General features: G+C 42.9%; 2 protein-coding genes and 1 long non-coding RNA gene across 3 annotated transcripts in view; 2 read left to right on the top strand and 1 right to left on the bottom strand.

Annotated features, from left to right (window-relative positions):
- LOC135198974 (trichohyalin-like) overlaps positions 1-1,167 on the top strand; it is a 1,797-nt gene extending 630 nt beyond the window's left edge. Inside the window, exon 1 of the mRNA XM_064226894.1 lies at positions 1-1,167. This exon is cut by the window's left edge and continues 630 nt beyond it. Coding sequence (XP_064082964.1) covers positions 1-1,167 — 1,167 coding nt within the window.
- An 11,118-nt stretch (positions 1,168-12,285) lies between these two features.
- On the top strand, positions 12,286-14,185 carry LOC135198973 (uncharacterized). Its single transcript, XM_064226893.1, has 2 exons — positions 12,286-12,999; positions 14,081-14,185. Exons 1-2 carry the CDS (start codon positions 12,286-12,288, stop codon positions 14,183-14,185), a joined length of 819 nt encoding a protein of 272 aa, XP_064082963.1.
- Positions 14,186-20,702: 6,517 nt separating this feature from the next.
- LOC135199134 (uncharacterized) lies at positions 20,703-22,458 on the bottom strand. The gene is made up of 4 exons (XR_010310913.1): positions 22,175-22,458; positions 21,501-21,781; positions 20,999-21,119; positions 20,703-20,755 (listed from the first exon to the last, which is right to left on the bottom strand). It is a non-coding gene; the product is annotated as an uncharacterized LOC135199134 (long non-coding RNA).
- Positions 22,459-22,500: the final 42 nt, after the last annotated feature.

Below are 22,500 nucleotides of genomic sequence, written 5' to 3'. Positions count from 1 at the left end.
CTCTCTCAAACAGAAGGAAGGACCGCGAAGGAGGAAGAGGTCTCACACCCTCAAAAGGAAGATTTCGGAAGGAAGACAGTCTCCAGTCTTGGAACTGATGAAGCGAGTGGCTCTCCTGAGGAATCTGTTGACCTAAAAGTCGAGGTCAGCACAGCTCGCAAGACAAGCGAAGAAGAACTGGAAGAACTTGAAACCGATGTTGACGACGTATGCTGGCAAGAGGATGACGAGTCCACAGGATCAACGCAATCAAGAGAATCGGGAGAGTGGGAAATGGCGTGGGAGTGGAATATGACTAAATCAGATGAATTGACTCTGTCCGAAAAAAGAAAGGTCCTTCTGTTCATCAGAAAAATTCTGGCGGGCATACAATCCATACACGCTTTGTGGGACTTGGTTGAGAAGTGCTCCGATCGCTGGGAAAAAAGGCAGCAGAAGAAGCAGCAGAAGAAGGAAGAGAAGGAGAAAAAGAAGCAGGAAAAGGAGGAAAAGAAGAGGAAAAAGAAGGAAAAGAAGAAGGGCAAGAAGAAGGGCAACACTCCGACTCCTGAGCCACCCGCAGTTCCTCCAGATGCAGTTCCTCCAAATGCTTACGATATGCAGGATTTGCTCTATGGACCCCAAGGACTTGGAGATCTGCCAAGTCAATATCAAAGAGCGCCTGACCCTGGATATGGGCTTCCTGTTCCAGGCCCTCCAGGTGAAGTACGTGTTCCTGCCAGAATCCCACACCCTCCAGGTGAAGGATATCCTCCCGGAGTCCCACGCCCTCCAGTAGTCCCACGCCCTCCAGGTGAAGGATATCCTCCCGGAGTCCCACGCCCTCCAGTAGTCCCACGCCCTCCAGGTGAAGGATATCCTCCAGTAGTCCCACGCCCTCCAGTTGTCCCACGCCCTCCAGGTGAAGGAATTCCTCCCGGAGTCCCACGCCCTCCAGGTGAAGGATATCCTCCCGGAGTCCCACGCCCTCCAGGTGAAGGATATCCTTTCAGAGTCCCACGCCCTCCAGGTGAAGGATATCCTCCCAGAGTCCCACGCCCTCCAGGTGAAGGAACTTTCCCTGCCAGAGTCCCACGCCCTGCAGGTGAAGGATTTGTACCTTCCGGAGTCCCACGCCCTGCAGGTGAAAGACCTGCACCGCCAAGAAAACCACCTCCAAAAGATTAAAGTCTTTTGGGAGTGACTCACAGGAAGATGACTCAAAAGTATCGATGGATGTACTCTTCCCACCTCTGGCAGGCGGACGAACTCTCCCTGTGGGAGTCAACGGCTGGCAAGTTTCCCCCAACTCGTCAGGCGGAGGAACTCTCACTGGCTAGAGTCAACGGCTGCTCAGAGGCAGGAGGATTAGAAGCACTCCCAACGAGAGTCTACGGCTGTTCGGCGCACAGACGAACTCTCTCTGAGAGAGTCAACGGCTGGCGAGATCCCCCCCTCTCGTCAGGCGGAGGAACTTTCTCACTGAGAGTCAACGGACCAAGGAGTCTCCCAATAAGAGAAGGCATCCAGAGCAAAGCCAGAAAGACACTAGAATGGCAATAAAGGGATATCAGAAGGACACAAGCAGGCTTCCAACAGAGGGACACAAGAAGGACACCAGAAGACACCCAGAGGGACACCAGACGGACACCAGGACAACAGGTAGGGACTATATAAACCTACAAAAGGGAACCAGAAGGAACACAGAAGGACACCAGGACAACAGAGGGACTAAAGCCTCCAAAAGGACACCAGAAGGACACCAGAAGGACACCAGAAGGACACCAGAGGGAGACCAGAGGGACACCAGAAGGATACCAGAAGGAAACCAGGAGATAATTCTGTTGGAATAATCTAGAAGACCGGCTTTGCAGAAAGAAGGAACTCTTCCTTTGAGTATGCTCTGTCCCTTGATGAAGACTTCTAATAGAAGTTCTCTGTCAAAGCGGGCAAATAGTCGGATATCTAGACCTATTCTAGCAGATATCTTCCTTCTGAACAATCAGTTGGAATAATCTAGAAGACCGGCTCTGCAGAAAGAAGGAACCCTTCCTTCAAGTATGCTCTGTCCCTTGATGAAAACTTCTAATAGAAGTTCTCTGTCAAAGTGGGCAAATAGTCGGATATCTAGACCTATTCTAGCAGATATCTTCCTTCTGGTCAATCAGTTGGAATAATCTAGAAGACCGGCTCTGCAGAAAAAAGGAACTCTTCCTTTGAGTATGCTCTGTCCCTTGATGAAGACTTCTAATCAAGTTCTCTGTCAAAGCGGGCAAATAGTCGGATATCTAGACCTATTCTATCAGATACCTTCCTTCTGGTCATCAGTTGGAATAATCTAGAAGACCGGCTCTGCAGAAAGAAGGTACTCTTCCTTTGAGTAGCTCTGTCCCTTGATGAAGCTTCTTATAGAGTTCTCTGTCAAAGCGGGCAAATAGTCGGTATCTAGACCTATTCTAGCAGATATCTTCCTTCTGGTCAATCAGTTAGAATAATCTAGAAGACCGGCTCTGCAGAAAGGAACTCTTCTTTGAGTATGCTCTGTCCCTTGATGAAGACTTCTTATAGAAGTTCTCTGTCAAAGCGGGCAAATAGTCGGATATCTAGACCTATTCTAGCAGATACCTTCCTTCTGGTCAATCAGTTGGAATAATCTAGAAGACCGGCTTTGCAGAAAGAAGGAACCCTTCCTTCAAGTATGCTCTGTCCCTTGATGAAGACTTCTAATAGAAGTTCTCTGTCAAAGACGGGCAATAGTCGGATATCTAGACATCTAGCAGATACCGTTCCTTCTGGTCAATCATGGAATAACTAGAAGACCGGCTTTGCAGAAAGAAGGAACCCTTCCTTCAAGTATGCTCTGTCCCTTGATGAAGACTTCTAATACAAGTTCTCTGTCAAAGCGGGCAAATAGTCGGATATCTAGACCTATTCTAGCAGATATCTTCCTTCTGGTCAATCAGTTGGAATAATCTAGAAGACCGGCTCTGCAGAAAGAAGGAACTCTTCCTTCAAGTATGCTCTGTCCCTTGATGAAGACTTCTAATAGAAGTTCTCTGTCAAAGCGGGCAAATAGTCGGATATCTAGACCTATTCTAGCAGATGTCTTCCTTCTGGTCAATCAGTTGGAATAATCTAGAAGACCGGCTCTGCAGAAAGAAGGAACTCTTCCTTTGAGTATGCTCTGTCCCTTGATGAAGATTTCTATTAGAAGTTCTCTGTCAAAGCGGGCAAATAGTCGGATATCTAGACCTATTCTAGCAGATATCTTCCTTCTGGTCAATCAGTTGGAATAATCTAGAAGACCGGCTCTGCAGAAAGAAGGAACTCTTCCTTTGAGTATGCTCTGTCCCTTGATGAAGACTTCTAATAGAAGTTCTCTGTCAAAGCGGGCAAATAGTCGGATATCTAGACCTATTCTAGCAGATATCTTCCTTCTGGTCAATCAGTTGGAATAATCTAGAAGACCAGCTCTGCAGAAAGAAGGAACTCTTCCTTTGAGTATGCTTTGTCCCTTGATGAAGACTTCTAATAGAAGTTCTCTGTCAAAGCGGGCAAATAGTCGGATATCTAGACCTATTCTAGCAGATATCTTCCTTCTGGTCAATCAGTTGGAATAATCTAGAAGACCGTCTCTGCAGAAAGAAGGAACCCTTCCTTCAAGTATGCTCTGTCCCTTGATGAAGACTTCTAATAGAAATTCTCTGTCAAAGCAGGCAAATAGTCGGATATCTAGACCTATTCTAGCAGATATCTTCCTTCTGGTCAATCAGTTAGAATAATCTAGAAGACCGGCTCTGCAGAAAGAAAGAACCCTTCCTTTGAGTATGCTCTGTCCCTTGATGAAGACTTCTTATTGAAGTTCTCTGTCAAACGGGCAAATAGTCGGATATCTAGACCTATTCTAGCAGATGTCTTCCTTCTGGTCAATCAGTTGGAATAATCTAGAAGACCGGCTCTGCAGAAAGAAGGAACCCTTCCTTCAAGTATGTCTGTCCCTTGCTGAAGACTTCTAATAGAAGTTCTCTGTCAACGCGGGCAAATAGTCGGATATCTAAACCTATTCTAGCAGATATCTTCCTTCTGGTCAATCAGTTGGAATAATCTAGAAGACCGGCTCTGCAGAAAGAAGGAACTCTTCCTTTGAGTATGCTCTGTCCCTTGATGAAGACTTCTAATAGAAGTTCTCTGTCAAAGCGGGCAAATAGTCGGATATCTAGACCTATTCTAGCAGATATCTTCCTTCTGGTAAATAAGTTGGAATAATCTAGAAGACCGTCTCTGCAGAAAGAAGGAACCCTTCCTTCAAGTATGCTCTGTCCCTTGATGAAGACTTCTAATAGAAGTTCTCTGTCAAAGTGGGCAAATAGTCGGATATCTAGACCTATTCTAGCAGATATCTTCCTTCTGGTCAATCAGTTGGAATAATCTAGAAGACCGGCTCTGCAGAAAGAAGGAACCCTTCCTTCAAGTATGCTCTGTCCCTTGATGAAGGCTTCTAATAGAAGTTCTCTGTCAAACGGGCAAATATTCGGATATCTAGACCTATTCTAGCAGATGTCTTCCTTCTGGTCAATCAGTTGGAATAATCTAGAAGACCGGCTCTGCAGAAAGAAGGAATACTTCCTTTGAGTATGCTCTGTCCCTTGGTGAAGACTTCTAATAGAAGTTCTCTGTCAAACGGGCAAATAGTCGGATATCTAGACCTATTCTAGCAGATGTCTTCCTTCTGGTCAATCAGTTGGAATAATCTAGAAGACCGGCTCTGCAGAAAGAAGGAATACTTCCTTTGAGTATGCTCTGTCCCTTGGTGAAGACTTCTAATAGAAGTTCTCTGTCAAAGCGGGCAAATAGTCGGATATCTAGACCTATTCTAGCAGATATCTTCCTTCTGGTCAATCAGTTGGAATAATCTAGAAGACCGTCTCTGCAGAAAGAAGGAACCCTTCCATCAAGTATGCTCTGTCCCTTGATGAAGACTTCTAATAGAAGTTCTCTGTCAAAGCGGGCAAATAGTCGGATATCTAGACCTATTCTAGCAGATATCTTCCTTCTGGTCAATCAGTTGGAATAATCTAGAAGACCGGCTCTGCAGAAAGAAGGAACCCTTCCTTCAAGTATGCTCTGTCCCTTGATGAAGGCTTCTAATAGAAGTTCTCTGTCAAACGGGCAAATAGTCGGATATCTAGACCTATTCTAGCAGATATCTTCCTTCTGGTCAATCAGTTGGAATAATCTAGAAGACCGTCTCTAAAGAAAGAAGGAACCCTTCCTTCAAGTATGCTCTGTCCCTTGATGAAGACTTCTAATAGAAGTTCTCTGTCAAAGCGGGCAAATAGTCGATATCTAGACCTCCATTCTAGCAGATATCTTTCTTCTGTCAATCAGTGGAATAATCTAGAAGACCGGCTCTGCAGAAAGAAGGAACCCTTCCTTCAAGTATGCTCTGTCCCTTGATGAAGACTTCTAATAGAAGTTCTCTGTCAAAGTGGGCAAATAGTCGGATATCTAGACCTATTCTAGCAGATATCTTCCTTCTAGTCAATCAGTTGGAATAATCTAGAAGACCGGCTCTGCAGAAAGAAGGAACTCTTACTTTGAGTATGCTCTGTCCCTTGATGAAGACTTCTAATAGAAGTTCTCTGTCAAAGCGGGCAAATAGTCGGATATCTATTCCTATTCTAGCAGGATATCTTGCTTCTGGTCAATCAGTTGGAATAATCTAGACGCCCGTCTCTGCAGAAAGAAGGAACCCTTCCTTCAAGTATCTCTGTCCCTGGATGAAGACTTCTTATAAGAAGTTCTCTGTCAAAGCGGGCAATATGGATATATCTAGACTCCTATTCTGGCAGATATCTTACTTCAGGTCAATCAAAGTGGGCAAATAGTAGGAAATCTAGACCTATCTAGCAGAACTTCCCTCTAGTCAATCAGTTGGAATAATATTAGAAGAAGGCTCGCAGAAGAAAGAAGGAACTCTTACTTTGAGGTAGCTCTGTTCCCTTGATTGAAGACTTCTAATAGAAGTTCTCTGTCCCCAAAGCGGGAAATAGTGCGGATATCTATTCCTATTTCTTAGCAGATATTCTTTCCTTCTGGTCAATCAGTTGGAATAATCTAGACGTACAGTCTCTGCAGAAAGAAGGAACCCTTCCTTCAAGATGCTCTGTCCTTGATGAAGACTTCTTATAGAAGTTCTCTGTCAAAGCGGGCAAATAGTCGGATATCATAGACCATTCTGGCAGATATCTTCCTTCAGGTCAATCAGTTGGAATAATCTAGAACACCGGCTCTGCAGAAAGAAAGAACTCTTCCTTTGAGTATGCTCTATTTCTTGATGAAGACTTCTAATAGAAGTTCTCTGTCAAAGCGGGCAAATAGTCAGATATCTAGACCTTATTCTTAGCAGATATCTCCTTCTAGTCAATCAGTGGTAATAATTTCTAGAAAAACCGGCTCTGCAATGAAATAAGGAACTTCCTTGCCTTTGAGTATGCTCTGTCCTTGATGAAGAACTTCTAATAGAGTTCTCTGTTCAAAGCGGGCAAATAATCGATATCCAGACCTAAATGTGCCAGGATATCTTCCTTTCTGGTCAATCATTGAATAATCTAAAGAAGGAACCGGCTTTGCAGAAAGAAGACCCTTCCTTTCAAGTATGCTCTGTCCTTGATGAAGGGCTTCTAATAGAAGTTCGCCCTGTTCAAAGCGGGCAAATGTCGTATATCTAAGACTTCTATCTAGCAAGGATACTTCTTCTGGTCAGTCGGTTGGAATAATCTAGAAGAACCGGCTCTGCAGAAAGAGGGAACATTTCCTTCAAAGTATGCTCTGTCCCTTGGCTGAAGACTTCTTATAGCGAAGCTCTCTGTCAAGCGGGCCAAATATTTCGGATTATCTAGAACTATTCTGGCATATCTTCCTTCTGGTTCCAGATTTCATTTGGAATAATCTAGTAAGAACCGGCTCTGCAGAAAGAAAGAACTCTTCCTTGGAAGTAATGCTCTTATCCCTTGAATGAGCTTCCTATAGAAGGTTCCTTGTCCAAAGACGTGCAACTAAAAGTCGGATATCTAAGGAACCCTATTCCTTAGCAAGATATCTCTTCCTAGTCATCATTTGGAATAATCTCGAAGACCCGGCTCCTGCAGAAAGAAGGGGAACTCTTTCCTTTGAGTAATGCTCTGGTCCCTTGAATGAAGACTCTACTATAAGTTCTCTTCAAAAGCGGTCAAATAGTCGATATTCCAGACCTATTATAAAGCAGATATCTTCCTTCTGGTCATCAGTTGGAATAATTTTAAATTCTAAGAAGACGGCTTGCAGAAGAGGAACCCTCCTTCAAGTATGCTCTGGTCCCTTGATGAAGGCTTCCTAATAGAAGTTCCTGTCAAAGCGGGCAAATAATTCGGTACTATACCTATTCTGGCAGATCTTCCTTCGGTCAATCATTTGGAATAAATCTAGAAGACCGGCTTTGCAGAAAGAAGGAACCCTTCCTTCAAGTATGCTTGTCCCTTGGATGAAGGCTTCTTAATAAGAAGTTTTCTCTGTCAAAGGCGGGCTTCAAATAGGTTCGGATTAAAATTTCTAGACCTAATTCCTAGCAGTATTCCTTCTTCTGGTCAATCAGTTTCGAATAATCCTATGAAAGACCGGCCTCTTGGCAGAAAAGAAAAAGAACACTTCCTCAAGTTATGCCTCTGTCCCTTGATGAAGGACTTCTTAATAGAAAGTTCCTCTGTCAAGCGGGCAAATAGCGGATATCCAGACCTATTATAGAATAATCTTCCTTCTGGTTCAATCAAGTTTGAATATTCCTAAGACCGGCCTTTGCAAGAAGAAGGAACCCTCTTCCAAGTTATGCTTCTTCTCCCTTGATGAGGCCTTCTAAATTAGAAGTTCTTGTCAAAGCGGGCAAATAAGTCGATATCTAGACCTATTCTAGCAGATATTCCTTCCTTCTAGTCATCAAGGTTTGGAATAATCCCCTAGAAGTACGCGGCTTCTGCAAGAAGAAGGAACTCCTTCCTTTGAGTATCTTCTTCTTGGTCCCTTGGATGAATGAACTTCAACAAGAAAGGTTCTCTTCCCAAAGCGGGCAAATAAGTCGTAAAGGGCCAAGACCTATTTATAGCCATACAATCTTCCTTCTGGTCAATCAGTTGGAATAATCTAGAAGACCCGCTTTGGCACAAGAAGGAAACCCTTCCTTCCAAGTTATGCTCTGTCCCTTGATGAAACTTCTAATAGAAAAGTTCTTTCTGGTCCAAAGCCGGGCAAATATTCGGAATAAAATCTTTGGACCTATTCCCTGGCGGAATATCCTTTTCCTTCTTGGTTCAATCAGTTGGAATAATCTAGAAGACCGGCTCTGCAGAAAGAAAGACTCTTCCTTTGAGTATGCTCTATCCCTTGATTCGAAGGAACTTCTGATGAAGACTTCCCTGAATGAAGAACTTCTAAAGGGAAGGTCTTGTTCAAAGCGGGCAAATAGTCGGATATCTAGACCTATTCTAGCAGATATCTTCCTTCTGGTCAATCAGTTAGAATAATCTAGAAGACCGGCTCTGCAGAAAGAAGGAACTCTTCCTTTGAGTATGCTCTGTCCCTTGATGAAGACTTCTAATAGAAGTTCTCTGTCAAAGCAGGCAAATAGTCGGATATCTAGACCTATTCTAGCAGATACCTTCCTTCTGGTCAATCAGTTGGAATAATCTAGAAGACCGGCTCTGCAGAAAGAAGGAACCCTTCCTTCAAGTATGCTCTGTCCCTTGATGAAGACTTCTAATAGAAGTTCTCTGTCAAAGCGGGCAAATAGTCGGATATCTAGACCTATTCTAGCAGATATCTTCCTTCTGGTCAATCAGTTGGAATAATCTAGAAGACCGGCTCTGCAGAAAGAAGGAACCCTTCCTTCAAGTATGCTCTGTCCCTTGATGAAGACTTCTAATAGAAGTTCTCCATCTGAGCGGGCAAATAGTCGGATATCTAGACCTATTCTAGCAGATGTCTTCCTTCTGGTCAATCAGTTGGAATAATCTAGAAGACCGGCTCTGCAGAAAGAAGGAACTCTTCCTTTGAGTATGCTCTGTCCCTTGATGAAGATTTCTATTAGAAGTTCTCTGTCAAAGCGGGCAAATAGTCGGATATCTAGACCTATTCTAGCAGATGTCTTCCTTCTGGTCAATCAGTTGGAATAATCTAGAAGACCGGCTCTGCAGAAAGAAGGAACTCTTCCTTTGAGTATGCTCTGTCCCTTAATGAAGACTTCTAATAGAAGTTCTCTGTCAAAGCGGGCAAATAGTCGGATATCTAGACCTATTCTAGCAGATGTCTTCCTTCTGGTCAATCAGTTGGAATAATCTAGAAGACCGACTCTGCAGAAAGAAGGAACTCTTCCTTCAAGTATGCTCTGTCCCTTGATGAAGACTTCTTATAGAAGTTCTCTGTCAAAGCGGGCAAATAGTCGGATATCTAGACCTATTCTAGCAGATATCTTCCTTCTGGTCAATCGTTTCAATAATCTAGAAGACCGGCTCTGCAGAAAGAAGGAACACTTCCTTCAAGTAAGCTCTGTCCCTTGATGAAGACTTCTGATAGAAGTTCTCTGTCAAAGCGGTTAAATAGCGATCAAGACTACTGAACTGCGTGCCCTCCAGAACGAGACCAAGAGAATGCGGCAGGAGTGGGAGAGAGTGAGAAGCAGCCCCGGCACCAGTGGAGTAGGCGAGGAACCTATAGCAGCACGTCCTGGTGCCCTTCGAGAGGAAGATAGTCATGGACTGGATGACACCGAATTTGAAAATCCTGAATGAGACACACCCACTGATGAAGACAACCCCACAGGAGAGGAACCAACGTACCCTGGGAACATCGAGAGATGCCTCGTCCACCTTCAGGAGGATGACATGAAGCAGCGGATGAGAAATGCCCTGCGCCAGCTCATCTCCCTGAACGGCGGCAAACTCTGCATCCCTTACCTTACCTTACAGACCTTACATCTTGTTCGGGTTGCCCCAGGTCCCTCAGTGTGAGGCACCTCTAATGTCTACCAGAGAGTTGCTAGTACATCTTCCGGTATATTTTGCATCTTCCAATCTTGGATGGTCTGGGATGCAGTTTAGATATTTGTCGAGCTTATTCTTAAACACATCTACGCTCACTCCTGATATATTCCTCAGATGAGCTGGCAACGCATTGAATAGACGCTGCATTATCGATGCTGGTGCGTAGTGGATTAATGTCCTGTGTGCTTTCCTTATTTTTCCTGGTATAGTTTTGGGCACTATTAATCTACCTCTGCTTGCTCTTTCTGATATTTTTAGTTCCATGATATTTTCTGCTATTCCTTCTATCTGTTTCCATGCCTGAATTATCATGTAGCGTTCTCTTCTCCTTTCTAGAACTATATAATTTTAAGAATTGTAGTCTTTCCCAGTAGTCTAGGTCCTTAACTTCTTCTATTCTAGCTGTAAAGAAAGGACCTTTGTACACTCTCTATTTGTGCAATATCCTTTTGATAGTGTGGGTACCATATCATATTGCAATATTCAAGTGGACTACGAACATATGTTTTATAAAGCATAATCATGTGTTCAGCTTTTCTTGTTTTGAAGTGCCGTAACAACATTCCCATTTTTGCTTTACATTTTGCCAACAGAGTTGCTATTTGATCATTGCATAACATGTTCCTATTCATCATCACACCAAGGTCTTTAACTGCTTCCTTATTTGTGATGGTCTCATTATTAGGTCCCTTATATGCATATAGCTTTCTTTCTCTGTCTCCATAATTTATTGATTCAAATTTATCAGAGTTAAATACCATCCTATTTACCTCTGCCCAATCATATACTTTGTTAAGGTCTCTTTGTAGAGCGTTCCTATCTTCATCACAAGTAATTTCTCTACTTATTCTTGTGTCATCTGCGAAACTACTCACTACCGAATCCTTCACATTATTGTCTATGTCTTCAATCATAATAACAAACAGTATTGCAGCTAACACCGTACCTTGCGGCACACCGGATATTACCTTGACTTCATCCGATTTCTCGTCGTTTGCAATAACTATCTGTTTTCTGTTGTGTAAAAATTCTTTTAACCATCTTCCTACTTTATCCACGATATTGTGTTTTCTAATTTTCTTCGCTAATATATTATGGTCTACTTTATCAAAAGCTTTTGCAAAGTCTAAATAAACCACATCTGTTTCATTTCCGCTTTTCATATTTTTGAATATGTTCTCACAGTGGACTAACAGTTGGGTTTGTGTACTTTTTCCGGGTACGAAACCATGTTGTCCTTTATTAAACAAATTATTTTTTATTAAATGTTTCATAATATTTTTCTTCATTACCCTTTCATACACTTTCATAATATGTGATGTTAGACTCACAGGCCTATAATTACTTGCCTCTAGTCTTGATCCACTTTTGAAAGTAGGGGTAATATATGCTAATTTGTGCTCATCATAAATCTTGTCTGTATCTACACTTTGTCTTAATAATATTGCAAGTGGCTTTGCGATAGAATGAACTACTTTCTTTAACAAAATAGCAGGAATTCCATCAGGCCCTGCAGCAGCTCCATTTATTTCATTAACTAGCCTGCACAATATCAGCTTCATTAATATCTATGTCAGCTAAATATTCACTATTTTCATCCCTTACTTCTATATCATTATCTTCATTATCTATTCTAGGGGTGAATTCTCTATTATATTCGTGCAGTATGTTGCAAATTAAATTTCCTTTTTTTCATTCGTTAATCTCCCTTCAATTCTCAGAGGGCCTATTTTCTATTCTTCTTTTATTCATCTTCTTCGCATATGAGTATAATAGCTTGGGGTTTTGCTTGATATTTAATAGGGTTTTTTCTTCCAAGTCCCGTTTTTCATTTTCTTTTGATTGTATAATCTTTTGTTCTGCATTTTCTATCTTACTTTTTAGTTCTATAACTTTCCATGCATTTTTTTCTTTTGCAAGACCTTTTTTCCACTTTCTGATTTTCTGGAACAAGATCCTTCTGTCTCTTGGTATGCATTAACCTTACTGATTACGACCCCACTCCCGATCAAGACGCCCTTCTGAGGCTGGGTCTTAATGGCCACATCATTTCAAGACCAAGGCCCCATGACAAGAGACTCGAAATCGAGTTGCTCCTAGACTCCATCCAGCAACTCGAAGCCCGGAGCATCGTTAGAACTACCGACGCCCTTCAACCCTCCTACTTGCTGAAGCTCTTACAGAGAGGGGCTCGCACTCCAGCGGGATCCTCACCAAGGAGATGAAGAAAGCAGCGATGGAACTGGAGGAGAAAGTGAACATCACGGTGCAACGCGCGGACAAGACAGCAGCCTTCGTCTTGATTGATACTGCCGAATATCACGAGAAGCTGGATGCTATTTTGTCTAACAAGAGCAAGTTTGAGCGCCTGACAAGGAACCCAACAGACGACATCAAGAGGGAGGCTAACGGAGTCATCAGTGCAGTGAATGCTGCGACAAATGCTGTGCACCTCCCGCTCATGCAAGGAGACTACAGCCTGGGTTATTTATATGGTAATGTAAAAACCCACAAACTAGGAAGCCCCCTCCGGGTGATCATCAGCCAAACACCCGCCCCTACGTATGACTTGGCTAAACGTCTCAACCAAATTTTGACCCCTTATGTCCCGAATCGGTACAGCCTGCAGTCTTCGGCAGAGTTCTTAGAAGCCATCAAGGACGTCCCTGGTACCGGGATTATCGCCTCGCTGGACGTGGAGTCCCTATTTACGAACGCACCTGTCGACAAAACCATAGATATAATCCTTGATCGTGTCTACAGGAGTCAGTCGACAGCGCCCCTCAACATACCAGAAGCCTCGCTCCGTACGCTGCTGGAGATCTGCATGAAGAAGGCCCCTTTCTCCACCCACCGTGGCCAGATGTTCTGCCAGAAGGACAGCGTGGCGATGGGCTCCCCACTAAGATTCCTCTTCGCTAACTTTTATATGGGCACCATGGAGGAACGGGTCTTCGCCAGGATGCAGCAACCCCGCAGATATGGACGTTATATTGACGACATCTTTGTGCAAGTCGACGCCAAGGATGAGGTAGAAGTCCTTCGTCAAGCATTTCAGCAGTGCAGTGTGCTGAATTACACAGTCAAACACAGCTCCGACAATCTGCTCCCCTTCCTCGACGTCCTTGTGAGCAAGATGGAAGACGGTCTCCGTACTTCAGTTTACACAAAGAAGACCAACTTAGGACTATGCCTCAACGGAGACAGCGAGTGCCCCGCCAGATTCAAAAGCACCACCGTCAGGGCCTTCGTCAGGAGGGCCCTCTCCCACTGCTTGACCTGGCAGGACACTCACCAGGAACTCGACCGCGCCTCCCAAGTACTTGTGAATAACAGGTAATCAAATAAATTAATCAACAAGGAAGTCCGCACAGCCCTGGAGAAATGGTACAGTAGTGAGAGACCGCAGCCCCACCCCCAGGATAATATCAAGCTGTACTACAAAGCCTTCATGAGTTCCCATTACCATGAAGAAAATTATTTCTGAAAATGTATCCCGACTGACGACACCAAGAATATCGACTTAATCATATATTACCAGAATCGGAGGACGCGCGACCTTATTATGAAAAATAACCCCTCTCCACAGGTACGAGAACCCCTGAAGCAGATGCATGTAGTGTATCAGTATACATGCTCAGTCCGCGAATGCAGGCAGCGGCGCTTACGTAGGTATGACTACCATGCACCTGTCGAAGAGACTCTTGTGCCGCGCCCAAGAGGGGGCTATCAAGAATCACGCCCGCACCAAACATCAGGAGGCCATCTCCCGGGATGTCATCATAAAGAACACGAAAATCATCGGGAAGGCCCCTGATGCCCGTCGGTTGCGCCTGCTGGAGGCGCTCCTCATCCAGCAAATAAAACCTACACTGAATACGACGCAGGAAGAATTTCTCCTCCCTACGAGTATGAGAAGACCTGCCACCAACAATGACACCACCGATCATGACAACTCCACGGAAGACAACGCCCCCGAACGAGGTACTCCTGCAGCCAATGGTAATCAAATTAGCCGTGACATTCCACAGCGTAGCGCAACGCCCATCAACGTTACAGCGCCGCTCAGGAGGTCCAGACGGCTGCAGGATCCGCGGCGCTGCAACGCAACCATCAGCTCGAAGAAAGTGGCTTGAGACCTGGCTCAGGCAACCAATGAAAATGAAGACTCACCGCCACCAGCCAATAGGAGACAAGCATGGGGCAGACCCCCTGCTGTCAACCACGAATATAAGGAGGACGGACACTGCTCATTATCTAAAGCCCGTGCTGGCATAAAGCCAGCTTAATACTCCAACAACAACATGCACCAAGATCAGTCCAGCCTCAGCTTCCCAGCCCGAGGATGTCTGGCAGCTCCGGACGAAAGCTCGCTCTAAGAAAGAGAGAGAGAGAGAGAGAGGTATCATAGTTTATCTGTAAAATACAAATATAAACACCTATTTTGACCCTGTATTTGACCATGACCTCTATAGGCGATCTACTAGCCTGTTTAAATAGCACGGAAAAAGCCGCTATTCGCAAAATAGAGAAGAATCTCTACAAGTGTAACGCTGCTGAAGTAGCCATTACTTTTAATAAAGTAGTATGCTTGAGAGAGAGAGGGTCTGCTTCCTAAGTACAATAATAATAATAATAATAATAATAATGGAGCGCTTACACATTGCCGGGCCCTCCCGCCCGCCGACCGAAATCGGCGGAAGAACACCAAAACCAATATGGCGGCGATACCAAAACAATAATAAAGAAAGTAGTTCCGAAAGTTAAAGCGAAACGGTAAAGGGGGACCCCATTGGGAATCCGGGGTTTTTGGGTGGGGGAACTCAGATACGAGTTTTCGTTGACCACCGGAAACTTTATATAAACGGTAATGGGGGACCGTATTGGGAACCGGGTGGTGTGGGTGGGGGGACGCACAGACGGTGGTTGTGGGAGGGAAAAAACGTAAAATTTAACAGTAGGTTGACCTCTTACTCTGCAACCGCTCTGCGGGCAATGCTAGCCTACTACCGACCCAAATTGGGCCTGCAAACGTATTTGAAAATATTGACCCCTTACTCTGCAACCGCTCTGCGGACAATGCTAGCCTACTACCGACCCAAATTGGGCCTGCAAACGTATTTTAAAATATTGACCCCTTACTCTGCAAACGCGATGTGGGTTATGGTAGCCTACTGCTTACCCAAATTTAGGACTACGTACTTACATATTTTACTCTCCAAACGGGAAACGATTTATGTGTGTTGTCAGTAAGGCCGTGTTGTCAGTAAGGCCGTGGCGGAACGGCGCTACGCGCCTTATCCGCTTTTTTTAAAGATTCTTGGCAGGCACGACATGTTCTGGCAGGCGGTAATATAGCGCTGCGCGCGCTAACCACAGGGATTACAGTGGGCCGACCAACCTAACCGCGGACAATCCACCACCTGCGAGCGACTGGCCAGCCTAACCGACCTAACCGCGTGGCTGGCCAGTCTAACCGCGGACAATCCACCATTTTAAAGTACCATTAAACTACCCCATATTTTACTCTCCAAACGGGAAACGATTTATGTGTGTTGTCAGTAAGGCCGTGTTGTCAGTAAGGCCGTGGCGGAACGGCGCTACGCGCCTTATCCGCTTTTTTTAAAGATTCTTGGCAGGCTCGACATGTTCTGGCAAGCGGTAATATAGCGCTGCGCGCGCTAACCACAGGGATTACAGTGGGCCGACCAACCTAACCGCGTGGCTAGCCAGACTAACCGCGGACAATCCACCACCTGCGAGCGACTGGCCCGCCTAACCGAGTGGCTGGCCAGTCTAACCGCGGACAATCCACCATTTTAAAGTACCATTAAACTACCCTAGATACATTATTGCACTTACCTTACAATCGGAAATCTTCCATGTCAGAGTCGGAGAATTCTGGTTGGGCGATTCTGGGCCTTTTGACTGGGGCCGGGGCGTCTAGCATAGGCATTTCAGTTTGAACACCGCAATCTCGGGTTTGTTGAGGTTGAGGAGTACTGCGGGACAAAGGACGGATTTTCGTTGGCGTTGACTCTGCTTTCTTTAATGGATAAGTGCGTTTAATGAGTTCGAGGAATGTTTTGAACGGGCAACCACTGTTGTTAAAGTAACGTTTTTTAATACAGTACATTGAGAAATAAGAAGGGTACAGTGTTCTCACCGTACCACTCCGCGGCAAAACGTTTCTTTTTAAAACCCGCCATGTAGATTCGATAGTGTTGGTGTGTATGTTTTTGTCGGTTGGATCGACAAAGTGTAACGAGTGATTGATATTTAAGTGTTCTTTAAAGTGCTGACTGAGTGTAGTGTATGATTTCCAACAGTCTGAAATAATGATTGAATCTGGATGAATATTTTCAATGAGGATGGGAAGCATGGTTTCGGCCGATCGGTCCTGAACGATTTGGAAAAACGTGTCCTTTGTTTCGCGGTCTATTCCACCTAAAACCCAACAACCATCAACACGCCGACCTTTGTTGAATTTGCGTTTGCCAAACTTTGACTCGTCAATTTCAACAATGTGGCCGGGTCCACCGATTTTGCGATTGTCCTGGACCAAAATGTCGATACAGACTTCCCGGCAGAAATTATACCAGTCCACCATGGTGTTCGGTGAACCGATATGGAGAGTCATTTTCATAAATGACTGTGGTAGCTCGTGGATCCAGCCATAAATTAATTGTAGGATAGTGCCGAAATCCAGGTGTGAGCGGGAGAAGAAAGAGCCGTTCCGTATAGTTGTTCTTTTACGACACGTGCGGAAGTTGCAGCGCCACACGAAACTATCTTCCTCTTTAACGAGGCTCACGGTTCCCACTTTACACTTGTCGCACGTACCACTAAAATCGCCCAACAGTCCGCTTTTGTAAAGATATGTACGTAGTACATCAACATCTTGGCATAACATATATAGCACACCAAAAGTAACAGGGCTTTCACTCAAAAAAGCAGCGAGAGACGGATGCGTTGCTACGGGATGCGCCATGTTGACTGCTTTGAAAACTCGCGGGGTCGGCCCAGGTGATAAAGGCCATGCTGGGTCGCCGGGACTACTTAGGGCGGCGGTTGGATTTGGGTGTTGTGCGGCCCGGGAAATTGGTAATTGGCTCCCAAAACTGTAGGTAAATAATGACGGAATAGGCCTAACAGTGTCAAGCATGTGAATAAAGTGCGGTATCGTAACGGAATTCGCAGAATCAAAGGCAATGGGGGTTTTTAGAGAATACAGTTTTGAAAATTCGCGGCGCGGAGGAGCCGCCATGTTTGTTTGGTTGGTGTGCGGCCCGGGAAATTGGAAATTGGTTCGCAAAAATATAGGTAAATAATTACGGAATACGCATACATCGACAGGGTACAATAATGACACTGGTATCGTAACGGGAATGACATTAGCGTAAGCAATGGGGGCTGGGCGGGGTGTTATAGAAGACCCATTGCCTTTTTTAAATGTTCGCGCCATGTTTCGAGTGTTTAGGTCGTGAGAGGTCGGGGTCGTAGGGACTAGTTACCGTGGCGGATGGATTTGGGTGGCGTGCGGCCCGGGAAACTGGCCCGGTAAACGATAAACTACCCATAATAATAATAATAATAATAATAATAATAATAATAATAATAATAATAATAATAATAATAATAAGAGAGTGAGAGAGAAGTTATTTTTTCTTAGTTCTCAAATATCCCAAAATACCATTTTCTATGAAGACAATTTTTCTACCTTAATAGAACACGTAAGGAAGTTTAATGGCTGACTGTAGTAATCACGCCCGCCTCGTGCCTTAATATCATATATCAATTTAATAAAAATCACTCTGTAGATAGATATAAAATACGTAACAAAAATCGTTACTAGTAATACAAAGAAGATTTCTGCTTGCTATTAATACTAAATAAAGGGCACTACGTGCCAGGAATACCAAATACAAGATATCTTTTTTATCAAGTATATAGGCTAAATGCTTTCTCAGGATTGTATGTACGCTAAAGACATCTGTCGAGTGCTATGACAATACTTGGATGACGTTTGGTTGCTTGAAGACGAAACTGGTACCTTCTTTTAGCATAAATCCTGCATCGATATATATGATTATTATTAAGGAAGCTCTATATGTATCTTATACTGAAACTTAATAAGGGCACTTTTGAAGAACGTGAACAACAGTTTTCAACAAAGGGAACAAGTTCTTCCTTCGTTCTGGTAGCGAAACAATGGCTACTGCTCCTCCTTGTCCGGAGAGGAGGCAGGATTGCCAAATTCACGGAGGCTTTAACAAGCAATTAAGGGCAAAGGACGAACTACTCTTCAAGAGCATGAATGCACTAAAGGCGTTAATCGATTCCCATAAGAACTAACTTTGTCATTTCGATCCAAAAATTAGCAAATGAAGTAGAAAAGTTGCTAGTTTCGAAATCTCAAAAGTTGGGATTTGCACCTCACGTTGCGAATCCTTTCAATTCTAATCTAAATTGTCCTTGTGGAGATATATTGAATAGGAATCATTGTTTCCGGTTCAAAGTTGCCTCAAGGAGGAATTCCCTGCGAGAGGCTAATAGTCTTAGGAGACAAAACACTCTTTTCTTTCTAAACCATATAAGAGACATTAACAGACCCAGGTAATCCACCTCCCTTCTAATCTTCATTGAAAAAAGAAAAAGATCATTTGCGTCAACCTCAATACTAGCATTGGCACACTCAGTTTTAAGTATAAACCGTAATATAGCTTTGCGCATGTTCAAACACTTATATTTTACACAGCTATGTTCATGAAGACCAACTAGACTTGATAAACTAGTGATTAAACACAAATTAGGACAGTGAAACTAGAGGCTGAAAATTTAGCCCAGTAAATTAGCTTATCTATTTTCAGTAGCTCTTATATTTACTATCTTCATTCATATATGACTGTAGATCTTAACTACAAGTGACAAAGAGCTGCTGCCTTTGTCACCTCACCCGTAAGGCTATTAAGGTACCTGGTATTAACAACTAGCACACTGCCTGGCAGCTTCAAATTCTGTAATAATCTCAATAATGATCTGTAACGAGGTACTGTAGGTTTCATTTAATTTAGGTTTCATATAGAGATCCATCGGTTTCTGCAATGTCGAGAATTTTTGCCTTGCTGTATATTGATAGAGACTTTGAATTTCCTTTAATACATTACCTCTGAAATATTTGGGATATTAGTACTTAAACCAGGAATTCTTAATTCTCCTCAACTCACTTTTAATAGTAGTAATAGTTTCCGATATTTAACATTTATGTAAAGATACACAAAAGTCTTTGGATCCTCAGGTAATGAAAAGTCTGCCATTGATATCAAATTACTAATCAACTGGTTAGAAGGTATTTAGCCAAAATTAAATTCATTATAGAGAAACAAATATAATCATTAATAAACTGGAAAACTTAGTGACAATCTTCAGTAAAAACCAAAACTAGTTAGATAATCACATTCTCTTCAAACTTAGATTTTACTACGGAGAAACTCTTTAAATTTCAAGCAAATTTTGCATGACAAAATAAATAAAAACCAAAGTATGCTCACTCATTTGAAACCCTCGGTAAATAACAGACTAAAATACTCTACACTTATACGATGAGAAGCAATACAAAATATATGAAAACCAAACAACTCGAATATATTTTTAAAACATTTTAAAAATCGACACTTATAATACTACTACGTAACTTATTACTGTTACTACAGCAATCAGTACAAATACGTAACTAAAGTTTCCAAATTTGACACATTTGATGCAACTCATGCCTCAAGGACAGTATAGTGAAAGTCCAGCGAAACTTATTGAAGATAGATCAGTTGCAAGGTGCCCAACCACATCTTCGTCGCCAGTAGGCACACGAAGCCTTTAGGATGTCACAAATTCCAAGCCGTAGAAAATCGGGATAATCAAACTCGAAAACAATAACCAGAGTTCCCCAAAGTTCCTGGAATAATGATCAACCCTCTTGACTTCAGTATTGCAGCATTCAGAACGAAGCTGTCACATCCAGTACACTACTATACCTGAAAGTAAATATTTTCATTTTATCTTACACTTTAACAAATTCCTGTTTCAAGGCGTGGCTGGGAGCTTCGTTTCTGCAAGGCTGTCTCTGGAATTCATAGTCGCATACTTTAAAAAGGGGACTATTTAGGTGTTATTCCATTGTGTTATATTGTGTTACATATACAACATTGCACTTTAGACAGAAATAGCTGGGGGTTAACTTGAAGCAGATGATTAGTTTTATGGTAAGGCTGACAATCACAGCGATACCGATTAATAATGGAACGACTTCATTGTAACCTGGAAGAGTCGAATTCAGTTGATAATTATTGGTCTTTTGACTTGACTTTCTAGACTATGTTTCTCGTATGAACAAGACGATAACAGAGAGAGAGAGAGAGAGAGAGAGAGAGAGAGAGAGAGAGAGAGAGAGAGAGACGAGAGAGAGAGAGAGAAAGAGAGAGAGAGAGAGAGAGAGAGAATAATCAAGAAAGTGCTACAAATGAAAAAAAAGAAAAAGAGAGTAACCAAGAAAGTGCTACAAACTCTCCAGGATAATTTACATATACGTAAATTATCATTTGCAAAGTGCAACCCAGAGGAATCTACTGTAGTACTAAACTCTTTCGGCTCTGGCTTACCTGAACTCGGTCCTTCAAAATCATAGTCTCCCTTTGGCCGGGGCTGTCTGGCTGAAAGACAGCAGATAATCATTGTCAGGTATCTTATTATTATTAATATTATCATTATGATACGAGTAAATGAAACAAGAGACTCAAATTCGGATTGTTGAGCTCAGAAAACGTCACAGAACATGGGACTACTAACAGCAGTCTCCATCCTCTCGAATTCTTGTTGTGGCATAAGAACGAATGTAAATGACAATTCCCAAATGATGACTAAGGTATTTCAGAGGTATAAATACTTTCACTCACCAGAAGTCGCGTCAAACTCCCTGAGGTCATGTACTACGTAAACATCTCCTCCTTCGTCCTTCTCCGTTTTGAATGTCAGATGTCGCGATGCGTTTTTTATTGCAATGTCCGTTCCTTTGATCTGTTGGACGGGAAATACTTCTATTAACAAAGCACCGAGTAACTGTGCACATTTATACATTGAAAGCATGCGTATAAATGTATTTAGGCCTATTTTTAGCCCATTAAAATACTCTGGTTTAAAGATAAGGACTATATATTTCGGTGGACTAACTCCCACCCTTGGCAAGTAGTGAAGGACAGGAGTTACATTGGCGAAATATCTCCCCACTATGCATTTCGCCAATGTAACTTCCTTTGTCATTCACGACTTGATGAGGGTGGAAGTCTTAAGCTACTAATGTCATTTAAAGCCCAATCCATTCTACCATACACAAATAATACCGAAAGGAAATTGAAATTGGTAAGTGGGTTCGTCACCTGGTTGTATAGGACATCTCACCTGCAGTGTCTTAGAGATTTGATCATTCTCGTAGACGAGACTGAGAAAATGAGGCACACATGTCGGCAAAAGTGGGCAGGAGACACACAGGGTGTTTGACAGATAGACGCTGTTGTCTGTTTTGTTCCAGCAAATGCAGAATTCAGAGCTGTTTTCCTGCTTATGTAGGACTAATGTGATGTTTTTCTGCTTCTTGGTAATGATCGCAAATCGAGATTCACCATCACGGAGTACTGGGTTATACCGAGGGGAACTTCCGTTCAAAAGAGAGTATGGAAGACCTAAAAAACGGAAAAGATTGATAGTAATATAGTTTGTTTCTAGATTATTAATAATTTCCATACACAACGTAACAAGAGTAAATTCAGATGAAAAAGAATGAAATCACTCTGAGCCTATAACATACACTCGCGCTCCCATGCCCATAGTACGTCCATGTAAACTCACTCTCTCTCTCTCTCTCTCCTCTCTCTCTCTCTCTCTATCGCTCTCTCTCTCCTCTCTCTCTCATCTCTCTCTCTCTATATATATATATAGTAATATATATATATACTATTAATTATATATATCTATATATATATATATATATATATATATATACTATATATATAGATATATATATATATATAGATATATATATATATATAATATATAAACAATAAAACTAGTCTCACCTTGAGGGCAGTTTCTAGTCGTCTTCACGTTCTCCATTAAGATGGTCGAGGGCCTGACGGCGCCCATAGACTCAAAAAACAAAGTCCTGTTCTCTCCTGCGTTCAGTCCAAACTGAACCTGCGGTTCGTTAGACATGAAAAATCTAACTGAAGTAAGTAGTTTGAAAATACTGTTATTAGCCTCCAAGAGTGTGTGTGTTTCGTTATTCGGTGTCCTTAATCTTATGGAAGGCTCCATAGTAACCTAACCTACTGACGAACAGCTGAAAGAAGTCTTCAGAATCCACAACGTTAATGACAGCTTCATTTCTCGTGGTTGCCTTTTC

The sequence above is a fragment of the Macrobrachium nipponense genome, chromosome 25 (genome assembly GCF_015104395.2).
Source record: "Macrobrachium nipponense isolate FS-2020 chromosome 25, ASM1510439v2, whole genome shotgun sequence".
Lineage (NCBI taxonomy): Eukaryota > Metazoa > Arthropoda > Malacostraca > Decapoda > Palaemonidae > Macrobrachium > Macrobrachium nipponense.
Note: the sequence above shows the minus strand (reverse complement) of the source record. Positions and strands in the feature narration are given on the sequence as shown.